At 37.9% G+C, this 14,692-nt stretch overlaps 1 protein-coding gene across 1 annotated transcript in view; it reads right to left on the bottom strand.

Annotated features, from left to right (window-relative positions):
* Nucleotides 1-14,692, bottom strand: part of TESK2 (testis-specific kinase 2) — a 73,515-nt gene that overhangs the window by 39,939 nt on the left and 18,884 nt on the right. The window contains exons 2-3 of the mRNA XM_009884665.1: nucleotides 11,579-11,700; nucleotides 2,517-2,565 (exon numbers count right to left, since the gene is read on the bottom strand). Of these exons, the coding sequence (XP_009882967.1) occupies nucleotides 2,517-2,565; nucleotides 11,579-11,700 (171 nt within the window). The remainder of the gene's footprint in view (nucleotides 1-2,516; nucleotides 2,566-11,578; nucleotides 11,701-14,692) is intronic.

Genomic DNA, 14,692 nt, shown 5'->3' with positions numbered 1-14,692 from the left:
CTTATTCTGTCATGGAAACATATATATATACAAATAAACATTATTTCCCATGACGCCCTCAGACATAAGCTCTAAGTGATGCTGTATCCCTTTCACTTAGGCATATCATCAACTGTACTCTCAAAACACAAGAAGTTATAATTAAGCTCCTTACAGAACAGGTCCAGCATAGGCTAGCGTGAGAGAGGATTCTCCTTGCAGTGACTAAGACACCTATTGAGCAATGGGCTTCTGAATCAACAGTTTCACCTCCAAAGATGTAGAACCCTGGCAGAAGCTCTAGGAGTGCTCGTAGTGTCAGTCTAGTATCAGTTATGTTGAGCACTGGAAGCTAGGAGACCACCTTTTTGGACCACAAGCTGAAAAAAGCCACGAGACAGCGGCTGATCTGTTTATCCTCCTGGGCTATATTTGAACTGGTGATTCACCATGTCCGTCTTACTAATATTTCCTTCAGCTAGCCATCTCAGCCCCCTTCCCAAACCTCCAGAAGTCTTCAGAACTCAACTATTACTCTACACACACTTCAAGATGAAAAATGCCACTACTGTTGCCAGAAAACACAACTAATTCCACCACTTGGAATATAGACAGCTCTTAATTTTCAAAAGCTTTGTAGAACCAAAGAACAACTACTGTATTGGACAAAATTGTGCGTAGATTCCCTACAACATCAACTTATGATGGCCTTCAGTCATGTTTTTTCCTATTGAAGGCATTCAATGTGTGCCTTGGTCCACATAAGAAAAGCAGTGATCACTACATTTACTTTTATAATATCTCACTAAAGCTATTCTGTTTCTCAGAAATTTGCAGCAGCCTTCTTCAGTCTAAAACTTCCCCTCTTTGGTCTCAAGACATTTCAGGAATCTCTTCTGCTATTCTGAATTATAACTATAAAAAGTTATTCTTTGAAGTTTTTCTTAGATTTATTTGCTTGCCAAGAACTCAAAAATAGCTGAACAAAGCAAGTAGCTACAAAGTTAGCTCTCCATAAGGAAGCATCTGTGCTGGTTTCATTTTCTTGGGTTTCTGGGTGGGGAGGAATGTTTAAATGGCAAGCAACTGGGATGAAGGGAAGAAAACAAACAAACCAACCCCCAAAAAGAGGCACTGAGGAAGATCTGCTAAGATGTAGTACAACGAAGCGTTATGAAGTTCCATCTCTTCTAGGACATGTTTAGTGAGTGGAAGGGCCTGAAACCTCCCTGTTTTAACTGACCAGAGGTCTAAAAGAAATGGGCAATTACGTCAGCAAAGCCTGCCTGAAGGACTTGATCAGCCATCTGATGCCAAATCTTAGAAACATTTCCTCTACTGAGGACGTGGAGGGGGGAGGTGGAATCAAATAAATTGACCGTGTTATATCAAAGGACCCCTCACACATGCTGTATCTTGAAATTTCTGAAAGCGTCTTTACTTTTGCTCTTGCACTAGAAATATGGCCACTGTGAACTAGCGTGCATCACTCTAACAGCAGCTAGAATTAGAATTGCAGAATTGTCACCCCAGAAGGTGAAGAATTTCACTGCCCACATATATGCATCTTTGCCTCAGAGTTGCATATGAAAGTTACAGAAAGTGATGGCCACACGTATCCTGATAATTGGCATATAGCTATCCAGTCTTCTCACTTTGCAGTGGTTCTTGGCAAACATACCAGGAACCTGGTTTAATTGCTAATTAATAACATACTTGTTGGGGGGGGCAGGAAAGGGTTAATCTTTTAATTGATCAGTTCTGATAAAATAGAAGTAAATAAGAAACATCAACTTTACAAAACATGAGTTTGCCTTCAATCTGTACTCAAACTAACACAGCAGGAAAAACATTTTATTGATTTTGACTCAAAACAGGCAACACTATTCCTAACAGAATAATACTCCCTTTCTTCTTTTTCCTGAGCAGTTTACAGAGGGATTAAACGTACAAGCCAGTAAAAACTTGGTGGGAAGACTCACATGAAAGGAAACATCCATTTCTCATTTGATACTTAGATCTTGGTCAGGGTATATGGGCAACGGAATAATTACTTGTTATGGGACCCAGATTAAGCTGTCATCTTGATGGTATTCCAAATAAGAAAGTGGTAGGGACTGAATACACTAATATGACCCTGCCGAACCATCCCTGATCCAACTGTGAAATGTACACCGAACCAGAGTATAAATAAGACTTAAATACAATGCAGTGTCACCAAAACAAATCATATTTAGGGACAGCTCAATGATAATCCACATCGCTCATTTAGAATATGCTAAGTGAAATTTTATGTTTCTACTGTGATTTTTTTTTTTCATCCTAATAAGCACTTCTGATGAGAAAAGACATACAAGGGCTATGAGCGAAGTACAGCTCTGAGGTCTGATTCTGCAGTCTTCCCACCGCATAGCGAGTAGCGTGTGATTAACTCACTAGTCACCATAAAAGAAACTAGCACTCAAGGTGAAGAGCAGTTCAGAATCTGGCCTGAGAATTGCTTCACATTGAGTATGTATATCATTAAATAGTCTTACCTCAGTAAGTGCGTGCAGCTGTCCTTGATGCACACAGACACCCATAAACCTACAAGAAATAAGAAAAGAAAAGTGGTTTGGGCTTTTTTCCCCCCCTCTTTTTTTTTTTCTTTACAGAAACTAAGATAATAAGAAGTACTGTCTATGCCAAGAAGGAAAAAGAAAAAAATTCAGCCTCACAGATACTGCATGCCTCAAGGTCCATTATTTAAAAGTCTCAGCACAAAACAAAATGATGTGTCTACACTACAATATAATTTGAATTAGGAGTTCCAAGAGAGCACAGAAGACAGCTTAAACTCCAAATGGAAAGTTACTAATTTGACTGTAAGAAAAGGCCAGCATATAAGGATTTACACAGAAAGAGTTCTGTTTTAAGGAAGTTTAAGCCAAGTAATCTGCTGTTGGTCTGCATAAATAGAAAATTACTTCCCCTTGCATTTTGCTGCTTAAGCATAAAGATGTTTCTTCCTATCCCACTTCTAACCACTCAGGAATATGAGGGCACATGCATGCAGGATACTTCCCCTCCCCAACCCCCTATTTCCAACACTTGGATCGAAGCAAGTTTCCGCAGTATCCAATATATACAGTTTCCACAAAAGCTACCTACACTGCACAAGGTTGAGACTCTGGCTCTTAGTACTAATGACTGTCATCCTTGACTTTTCTGGAAAGCATAGAGAATGTGCCATGCATTTAACGTACAAGGAACAACTGAAAGCTCATTTTTACCACCATAAAAGTGGCAACATACAAATTAAAAGTAAACATATCCCATGAGAAAGTTCAGTAAAATTTAAGTTACACACACTTTAGAGCCCTCCCTGTGCAGTTAAAGTATTGATTATTTTTAGATTAATTAATGTGCAGTTTTATCCTTTAGATTTTGGTCTCAAAAAGCAAGAACACATTGTCTGTCACTTCTACAATGTTCGTAAATTTCCACTTTGCAAGCAAGAGGTACAAATGCATGGTTTCATTAAATGTGGCAGGGGAATCTTATGGAAAACAGTTTGAAGGAAAAGAACCTTTTATATCCTGAAACACTTCCGAATTTAAAAACAAAATGATGCAAGACACATGTAGTACTAGTTCAACTAAGCTGCTTTTGAAGAAATGAATGATCCTCTCTGTTCTCTTGTCTAACAGCTGACTGGTAAATTATAAGCAGCCAAAGAAAAATAATATAGGTAAGGTCCTTTGCATAAGCTGAGCTGTGGAAATCTGTTTTTATAACCAAAAAAAGAAGCAGGGCTTGTATTTGAACATCCACTGCCTGCTCTCACCTCAAATAATATACCCTGAATTAAATATGCAAATTTTAATTTGAGAGACAGTGAATATCCAATTCCTCGTTTAATGAAGAACAATAGGGCATAACCAGGTATTTAGGGGAAAGGGAAGAGGGTTCTTTTAGATATACTATCTACTCAGAACATTGCTGTTTCTGAGTTTCACTTCATACAGCAATTATATATGAACAATTTTGTAAACACATTGACAAATTAAGCTTCCTGAGACTAAGAAATCCAGACTCCCCCCGAGCAGAAATCTATTTCTTCCTTAATGCATTCTCTGAAAGTCGCCAGAGCTATCAGGCATGGTGTTTATAGCTTTATTCACAAGCAAAACTTGGAAAAAAAAAATCCAAGATACTAGTTCCACTATTAGACAACTTTTGAAAGTATTAGTTTCTCTTTTATGAAAAATACTAATGGCACAAGGTTACCCAGTACTGCAGTGTTTTCATTCAACAAAAACTGACGCTACGTAATTAAAAATAAGAATGTTTACATCTATATCAACTCTTCCTTTGTAAAGGTATACTAAATTATTTTCAAATTAGGAATTAATTGTATTTTACTTAATTCTAAAATGTGAATGCAATTAAGAATTTATCAAAATTTTGGCAAAATTAAATTTCTTGTCTCATCTTTACCAAAAAGGAAAAACATCAGTGTCACCCAAAGACTGGTAGAACTTAACTTCTGCCAACCTGTTTTGGTCAAGGGAAGTCTCAATGGAAACACACTCATTACCTTTGTGAACCCACACTTAAGGCAGAAAAGGCACACTGGCTCAAGTTACCAAGAGTAAGAGTTCAAAAATTCTTAAACATTTAGGGTTTCTACTGGGAAACAGATATACATTTCTAACTTTAAATCAGAAATTAAAACCAAAGCTCAATATCATGATCTCATGGAAAAAAAAGCTGGACATAAAGATACATTTATAAACCCCACATATTTAGAAGTTATTACCCAGGAAAAGAGAAACCAGATACCCTGATAAAGACAGAATTAATGAGTTTACAAGCAACATACTGGAACCATTTAAATTTTGTGTCAAGAATCTCAGTTTTCAGACTCTGGAAAATAGATTGATAGAATAGACCTCTAGTGATCCAAATTCCTGGAAAACTTCTTCTCAGCTGCTGTATCAAGCAATAATAAGCCTCTTGGTTAAGCCAAGTACTGCTACAAAACACTGTTGGAAAGCATTTTCACTAAAAGATAATACACGCAGCTGCTACCAGGAAATACAATTACCAAGCAAGACTTAACATACGATTTCAATTTCTGAGATTGCCCCAGATGAGATTCCAAGTTCTGTGGATAGGAAGCTGACATGCTGGCCCAGTACAGCTGAGATTACTCCTGTTGGCTAGACGCACTGTCTCCAGAGCCAAAATGTGCTTGTAGGTGAACTTCAGCATAATATCTTGTCAGCCAAAGGTTACACTTCCTATAAGCATTTCTATTTGGAAGAAGCTTCAATGAGCCAGTCATCCACAAAACAGGAGACCATTTGCAGATTTAAGGAAGTTTATTTTCAAGACAGTGTATCTGGCCTTATCAGGAAAGCTGAAGCACTTCCAAAATCATAACTAGTAGTTGGAAAAGTTTCCCCAGAAGCTGCAAATATGAAAGATGCTATTTGAGTCCACTACTAAATACAGCGCAGCACATTTCCACCACAAAATGCTTTCTAACAAACGTCAGCGATGTTCAGATGTTGGAATTCTCTTTCCATAAACTAGGTTACTCCTCAATTAATGTGGAATACCTGTCCTCCTAGACAAGAGCAAGAGAAGGTATTCTGGATACTTCTTAGTCTGTTAACACAGTTACCCTGCTTTCAGTTCAGACTGACTGCAAGGGAGAAAATATTAGACAGGAAGGGGGAGACTAAGAACTGTAGCCTCAGCCTACAATCTTTGCCTCCTTGATAAATCAAGCAAAACTAATATCCAGATTATAGAGCCACTGTGGACATCTAGACATTGAACACATGCTTCCCATTAGAAGAACTTCAATGGAACATGTTCCTGTTCTGTAGATAAACCTGTGGCACCTACAGTTCAACATAATAAATTGATGCTCCCTGAAATCTACTGCTTGTATGAGAAAATTCAGCAGTTTGATAACATTAAACATAAAACCCAAAACAAACGCACCAATGCAAGTGTGTCTCACACCAGCTCAGTAACACAAAGAGAAACAAGGTCAAAGATGCTTACTTCATTGCACTGACTGTTGGAAAACAAAGAGAGTGCGTAAGACTAGTAAGTCTGCATTATGACCTTCCTTGATGTTTTAGGCACCATGTTAGATTAAAAATATATTTTAAGTTTTCTACAGTTGCATCTTCATTCAAGACAGAGATAAGGCATTACATCTACCCCTTCTGTAATACATTATACACAACACATACAGCCTCTCTTCCCTGTCCTGTGCATAGCATTTCTAAAATACTCCTTTTTGATAACCACATTACACGGAGAAGTATTTTTCTTTTCTGTTAAAGCACTGTTCAATACAAAGGATGTTAAAAGACAAAAGCCATCCTTCTGCCTATTGCAAAGTTAATCACAAGTAATTTCACAAAAAAGAAGGTTGACAGGAGAAAACTACACACACAAAAAAGTGGTATTGTTCCCAGACTGCTAGATTTATCTGAAAGATGAAAGAAAATTCTCCTTAAAAGAAGTTCATGTAATATGCACACTGCTTGCTTATTTGCGTGTGTGTGTGCGCACACAATAAGGTGTATTTAATCAATGAGTCAATCTGCGTGCACGCTCACTGCCAAACACGCAGCAATACCTCCAAGCACTCCTATGAGAGCACTTAAGGCATAAACTAAGGCTTTCTGTGCAGAGAACGTTTTAAATGAAGTCCCCAAGGTACGGATCAAACAAAGAAATACTTCTTCATGCAAACAGTAGTGATATTAAAGACTGAAATTCTATCTCAAAATTGAAGATACACTAATTTAACAGACAGCACAGGAGATGGAGAATCTGTGTTAGCACACCACTTCATTTGCAAATGGGAAAAACACACCTGCAAGATATTACCAGAATGAAAAGTTATCAGGTCTCTCAGGCTGCAGCTTTAAGGCTCCCAACCTAGGACACAGGACAGGGGTTTCTTGAGTCCTTTCCAGCCCTATTTTCTTACTGTGATTTGGGTAAAAACTCATGACTACAGCAGCACATCAGCATTCAGAGAAGCAGCAAAGTGTTAAAAAAAAAAAAATTTTACAAGCATACATTAGACCTTTCACAACCCTGGTACCAGATCTAACCCAAGCCTTGAACAGCACTGTGCTTTAAATGGGACACAAGCTAATAAAGAAGTGAAGAGATGCTCCAAACCTGTTTTCCCGAACCCCAATAATTAGTCTTGCCATGTATCAGCAAACCTGTGCTAAAGCGGCTACAGTAAACATCGCATGGTGCAAACCAGAACTCCAGCTCACTTTTCCACTCTTGCTCTCACCATCTGTTTTGAGGGAAGAGGTGATAAAGCCAGTAAATCCCACATCCAGGGCAGGGAGAAGTGTAGATCAGAGACAGAAAAGCATTTTAGTTCTCCATGTTTAGCTTGCATACAGGAGTGAGGTGGAGATAGGAGATGAGGTTGACAGTAGAAGCAGAGCAGAATACTCCATCAACACCATTAGTCTGCTTTTGCCCTGTCTACTCCTAAAATGTCCCTAAGCTGGTCCCTGGGGAAAAAAGCAACACAGAAAAAAAAAAGAAAAAAGCAGCTCTTTCATACATAGTTTCCTACACTCGCCAGACAGTGACTGTACAAAAAGTGACTACATTACAGTTAACATCTACTCTGCCTCTGGAATCACATCTGCTAATTCAAACAGGAAGCAAGAGGGCGGGAGACAAACAAAAAACCTCTAAATCTCTGTACTTTTTAAACATCATGCCAATTTCGCTGCAAGAGCTGGAGTCTTCTACTCCAAAATATCCTTAACAGACTGACAAAGAGGTTCCATTTTTTCCCAAATTAATCCCTCTAATAGAAGACGGCTTCTCATTTTCTTGATGGAAATATATATAAAAACATTTTCTAATGTATGTATATATTTGATCACTAGAATCTTAATGATGCTGCTATGGAGATAGTATACTTGCTGGGGACTTGGTAAGTGAAAAATAAGCTCTTCTGATTAAGATGGATCTATATAGCTAGCCAAGAGCAGAATTTGAGCACAGAAATACTGAAATGAGTGGAGATATTAAAGTTAGCCTTTCACTCCATGCCCAGAAACCCAAGTTACTTTTAAAGCCTAAATAACCAGATTGATACTTCACCAAGTATTAGAAGTAGAGAAACTGAAACACCTTGACACAACACCATCTCCTAAAGTAGTACGAAAGTGTCACTAAGGTAAAAACACCTTATATAAACCAGGGAAGAGTTCTAGGACAAAAACATTGATTCAATTACAAATTTTAGGTACGAAAGCATCAGGACATTCAAAAACACAACCACCCACCCAGATTAAGGAAGAATTTAGTATACTAAAATAAATGCATCATTGCCGAATCTGACATGCACTTTCCAAAACTGAACTGCACAAGTTGAAATAGGTTGAGAGCAGATCTTAGATGCTGTAAAGCCAGTATCTATCCAGTTTTGTAATTTTACAAGCCACTTGATATCAGACCACCTCGCAGCCCCTCTACCTGCTACGACTAACCACAGCACAACATGATCACACCATTTCAGCCTAAGAATCCACTAACATCCTTACTGGCAAAGAACAGATCAGCACTAAGGAAAGTAATTTGTTTACAGCCTAAGTTAACAGTAGGTAGTCCTAGAGTTTATAGAAGATGAAGAAGCTCAGATGTATATATTACATAAAATCAGAGTACACCTTCAAGGCATGTGGCAGAGATCCAGTGACTAACCAATAATAATTAAACTTGATGCTAGTGACAAAACAGCTTAGTCAGTAATATAGAGGAAGAGCTTCAAAGGACAGAAATTAAGTGAAGAAAATAACATTTAACAGGAAACTGAGATAGCTCAATAGTCCCTGGAAAGGGGAAATCATACATTAGAACTTCTTGGAAGAGGATCATTCCCTTTAAATACTAATCAGGCTTCAAATCTCACAAAATAATCCCAGAAAATGTTTCAACAGGAACATGTTGTTGTAGAACATTTTCCTAGTGACCTCTCAGCAATACTACTCCAGCTGTTCTTATCTGACAACACATTTTCATCTCTCACTATACTATAAAAGCAAATTACCATCAAATACTATCTTTAATGTGTTTCTGAAGTGGGAAATAGGTCCTAAACTGATTTTTACAAGACTAGTAGAAACACCAATGATTTATAGGTTTCTAAAACATAAATACAGAAGTTTGCATGAGTGTGTGTATATATATAGGTATATATAGACACATAGGCAGGTAACATTTAAAAAGGGCAAAATCTTCTTCCAGATATAAAGGGACTGGAAACACTGCAGTAAGTGGTTTTAAACCAAAAATAAAATGACACATAACTAACACACAAACCCACAAAGCTATCTTCTACAGAAAGAAAAATAATACTTTTTACTGTCCATTGTTATTCAATAAAAGAATAAACTAAACCTAAATACAGTTCTCATTTGCATTTTCTTGCCTGCAGCAAGTGTACTTAGCTAATCTGTAATAAATTGGCAATATTTTTTACCAGAGAACCAACAGTCTCTGAAGAAGCCTCAAATCAAGCAATTCATAAAGCAAGTGTAGTTTATTCTTCAAAACAAATTATGCAAAGATAAACCGTTTCTATTTAAGTAATTTATTTCTTATGTATTCACTCATAACTGCTTAGTTGAGCACACAGACAAAAAGACTTCTCTATCAATCCTCTGTAATAACTGGGATAACCAAATGGAATTCCTTTTCTGCTTCATGCATAAATCAATACATTATTGTTCTTTCTTCAGGACCATCTGTGCAACACCACTGACTTCAAATTATTCATAGGCTCTAAGGCCAGAGGGGATTGGTATATCATAGATAGGATCTCTGAAACACTGTAAGAAATCTAAATTTCAGCAATTACTCAGAACTCAGTACAATAACTTTTGATCCTGGCAACACCTGTGTAATTCCATTCGGGGGTGGGGAGAAAGGAGGCAGAGTTACATTAAGCTTCAACTGAATGCTTTTTCCCTGTCAAGCTATCCCTCTCCTACTTTCCCTCACCCCAACCCAAATTAAATACTTTATTTTGAACAGAGTTGTAAAGCTAGATGTTTTTTAAAATAAAGATTTACAAACCACACCAAGGTGATAAAAAAAACTGTTGAAGCATACTGACTTCACAATTCTGACAATGCCAATCCTATGAAATTATTCTTTCCACAAACCTTACTAAAAAGCAGATGTATCAGTCCCCAGGATCATAAGCTGCTTATTTAAGGATTCTGAGGGAAAGGAAGTGGTGGACAGATATAAGAAACAATTAATAATCCTGGAACCTAAAAAGCCACATATCTGACATCATTAAAAACAAAGAAACACACAAACAGAAGAGCCAGAGTAGTTGCTGGGAACTCACCTCACCTTGGAGTAGAGAAAACAGACTAAGAATTCTAATTAGGAACAGATTACTACAACACTTGAATAAATATAGTGATAAGACCAATATAGTTTACCATAAGCAAAAATTCTCCAAGTCTGCAGGTTTGGGGGGGATTAAGAAAAAGAAAAATTAGAAAATAGGCATGAATTAATGGAACGTTCCCTACAGATAGTCCAAATGCTTCTGATATGTCTCCTCAAACACCAAGGGAAACAAACACAATAATATTGTCACACATCAGTTGATGAAGACTGAGCCAGGATTTCAAGGATCAGAAGAGTTGGTTATAAAGGATTTCAGGAATCAGTACTATGTCTGTACTATTTAACAGTCAAATGAAGAAGAGAAAATGAAGTTAAGAGTTCACTGTGTCTCCAAAAACTTTTCAAAAAGAGTTACGCTGCCTGAGACTATCAAAATAGATACCACCTGTGCAACAGTAGTTTAGGAGAACCTGTTACCTGGTGCACTGTCATCACACCTTTAAAATTCTTAATGTTATGGCTTCAGCTAATTCTGTTAATTGCTTGTCACATCATCATAAGAGAGTAGCCAAGACGGAAAAGATTCAAGCAATAACAAGATACACATTGAAACATTTTGGATTTGCATCCAGTAATCTATTGCAAAACAAGAACTACCTTTTTCCTTTCAAGAGCAGATAAATCAGATTACTTCAAGTCTAGCTTCTTTTCTCCAGTCCCTCTTATATTTGCAATACTACAATAAGAAAATGCTAAAAAATAGATAACAGACCTAAAAATATAAGGAAGCTATGGCACTTTGCATTGTTAATCGAAAAGATTAGTAACCATAGATTATTTTAATGGTGTTAAATTTGCAATAATTTAAATTCATGAAGAGAAGCCAAATCACTCTTCATATCATTTTACTGATTCATCAGAAATTTACAATGTGAAATCTTGTTTTTCTCTGACATAAGTTACTCATTAATGGTAAACTCCACATACTGTAATCATGTGGATTTTCAATTTGTTGAAGTCTTTTCTTTCTCCTCCCCTTCTTCCATTAAATTAGAAGCTGATCCTAACATATTCACAACAGATACAGCTATAATAAAAAAAAAAATTAAAATTGGAAATAGGAAAGCTCTACTAAAGACAACCTATCTCTATACGACTCAGAAAAAAGCCAGTATACCTTAAGATGTTCGGATGTGAGAGTCTATTCATAAGTTGAACCTCTTTCAGCATGTTTGCTCTGTTGCTGTTGAGCGTGTTCATCTTCAAAGCCATTACCTGGTCTGAAGTTCTGTGCCTTACCTGTAGGATACAAGCAAAAAATGGTAAGGATATGAAACACAAGACTGAAAAACCAGTAATCTTGTGGCACAACTCCGAGATCCTTCATGATAAATGACTTAATCTATACTCTGATCTCTGTAGTCTTTATCACACAGATGACTTTCTATAAGCATACTATCCAAATGCAAGAAGGTATTTTGCTCTTCTCCTCCAACTGGTGATGACAGAAAGGTTGAGAAGTTAAAAAAAAAAAATTTATCAGCTTCTAAATATGAGTGAAGGAAGCCACTTATTTGTCCAGGGAGAGAAAGCTTCCTACTGCAAGACCTATGAAACTCACCTTCATTCCACCCATATCCTCCTTCTTTTCCCACTGCAGTGGTTGGTGTCTTTGTCCCACGGAATGTGTTATGAGAGGACCTGCTGGTTACAGCTACAGGGCAGATTTCAGAGGTATTCAATGTTTACTTCTGAACCAAGACTACGAACCAGATTATACATTCAGTGGACAGAAAGCATTCATACCAACCCCTGCTGCAAAGCAAAGAGGTTACTGGATGCAGCATCACCTAGTCTAGCATGTTAGGAGTGGCTGCAGAGCGTCAGCATGAAAAAGAGGATTTCTCTAGCAACTGCATAGAACCAGCCCACCATTCAGAGTTACCTTCCCCAGTCAGAAATGCATGATTGTGGCCATTTCTAACTTGATACTCTCAAACTAGCTCATCTGTCATCAGCAAACAGAATAATATTATCTAGATGTGTGCTACTATTACAAAGGAGTTGTCATGATAGTGTAAGGCTTGCCAATCCTCCGAATTGCCTTGCAGTTGGGCATTCCCACATGCATACTGGTAGTACTCGGAAATTGCGTTCACATTATTTTCTTCCTACATCTCTACGTGCAGCTCATAAACAGAAAATGTGTACTTCTCAAAGCACTGAACTACCACCATGGCAAACTCATTCATGCTTATGGAGATCAACTTAAGTCTGTGATGCAAGAATTTAAAACTCTCATCAGCTTTCTAATTTAAAGCAGAAATCTACATTATGATGTAGGTACACAGAAACTATGTACATTTTAAGCAATGGCAGCTGCCTCCTTTTATTCCAGGAGAGACTGCTCATGTTTTCTAATTAATTCTAATTTCTAATTCTTTAGCTGTGATATGTGAGTTACAGAAAGAACAGCCGAACTCTTGATAAGCAGATGCAAGAAGAAAGGTGGGTATGTTTTTTGGAGGTGAGGCTCACTGGTAGGTCTGGGGCAGCAAGTGATAATAACTTTCAAGTTTTATTTGCACACTGTATCTGCAAGAACAAGGGGCATGTTTCAGCTAAACATTCTCGCCTAGACACAAAGCACCATGAATTCAGCACAAGGATGTACTGGGAGGGAAGGGTGTCACGTTTCAGATGTGTGCCTGGCTTAGCACTTCAGCATTGCCTATTCCCAACCTAGTTTGAAGTATAGGGTAGCACTGGAAACATCGCAGTTAAGTGTGGTAAACAACATTGAGGGACTGAGTAGAAAAATAGCCCACAGATGCTCTTTCTCCTGCTTCCTTCCCGGCGTGAGCTCCTCAGATGCCTTACCCCCAGTCACCCAGTAATCCCAGTGCAAGAAGGATCAGAGAAAGGAGGTGGATATAGAAACCAGCACTGAAAACAGAAACCAACAGCAAGTTCCTCCTTTCAGTGGGAAAACTGGCCTTAAAATAAAACTGGTTGAACTACAGCTTTAGTGCATTATAACAAGATAATCTAGAATCCTTCTGCGCACAACCCGTCTTGCCTGTTTGGCATGCTTATTGGTTTTAAGCAGGATGATTGCATGTTAAGTTGATGTGGTTTATTGTTACTTGTCAGGTTTCTTGTGTCTATTGTGTGCTTCCATTAATTTTTGATTTTACGCAGCTTTTGCATACCCAGCCAATTTGAATGAACAAGCTAAGCTGGACAGGTCAATGTCTATATACAGACTTCTAAAACACGTATTTTAGTTATACACTAGTTTTATTAGCAGTAATGCTTTGGAACAAAAAATTTTAAAAATGCTTTCATACACTGAAGAAAGGAAGATTTGTTCCAACAATGCAAATTTAAATTAAGAAAAAAAAAAAAGGACAATTCATAAGCTTTGAATCTATACACAGCAGCTAAATCAGCACACTTCCTCTGGGAGGAGGGTTAGGAATCTTGGGGGTTGTGGTAGAGTAATTTGGGGTTTGCAGGGAATAGGAAAGAATTTGAAGCAACTTAACTCCTAGAGGCAGACATGCTCTCAACAGAACTTCCTCAGAAATCATCTTTACACACATACAGAAGCTTCAAGGTCTGCCAACAGGGAATGAATAGAGGTAGAAGGTGAGCAGGAACTCGGATGGAGTGTGGTCTTAAACAGTATTTGCCTTCTCATTAACTCTGCTACCTACCTCTTCATTTCCTGCCCATTTCTATAATGCTCTCAGTTCCATGCCAAAATCTCAAGTCCTTTTGCCTCAACTCTGAGGTAAAAGTAGAATCTATCATAGGACCTTCTTCCTTGTTCTTTGCCTTTTCCTTGTTCTGACTGCTCCTCTTGAGCTAGGGAAACCTCAGAAGAGAGGATGGGTAAAGTGTTGGGGCGCTGTGTCCTGCATGCTTCCTGGATTTTCAGGTCTGATACGCAAGAGGAAGTGGTTAGCAACTGCTTCTCAAAGGTCTGACTGTCCACTGTACTAACTCCACATCCAGAGAACTTTGAGCAGCTTTTGCAAAGACAGAAGTTTTCATCCTCCATTTCAGAAGGATATTCCTGGAGTTTTTTCAGTCTTGATAGACTTAACAAGGTTCTGTGGTAAGGTCTGAGGGTTTTTCATTTTTTTGTTTCATAAAATCATTTTCCCCATGCTTGGAAATAGCTCAGATTTCTAGCATCTACCCATATAACTGGTCTCTAAACAACACCCAACACTGCGCTGCGCTTTGTTTCACTTAAAGGGACACTGTGAGGTAATGCCAGCTA

The sequence above is a fragment of the Charadrius vociferus genome, unplaced genomic scaffold (genome assembly GCF_000708025.1).
Source record: "Charadrius vociferus isolate BGI_N301 unplaced genomic scaffold, ASM70802v2 scaffold163, whole genome shotgun sequence".
NCBI lineage: Eukaryota > Metazoa > Chordata > Aves > Charadriiformes > Charadriidae > Charadrius > Charadrius vociferus.
Note: the sequence above shows the minus strand (reverse complement) of the source record. Positions and strands in the feature narration are given on the sequence as shown.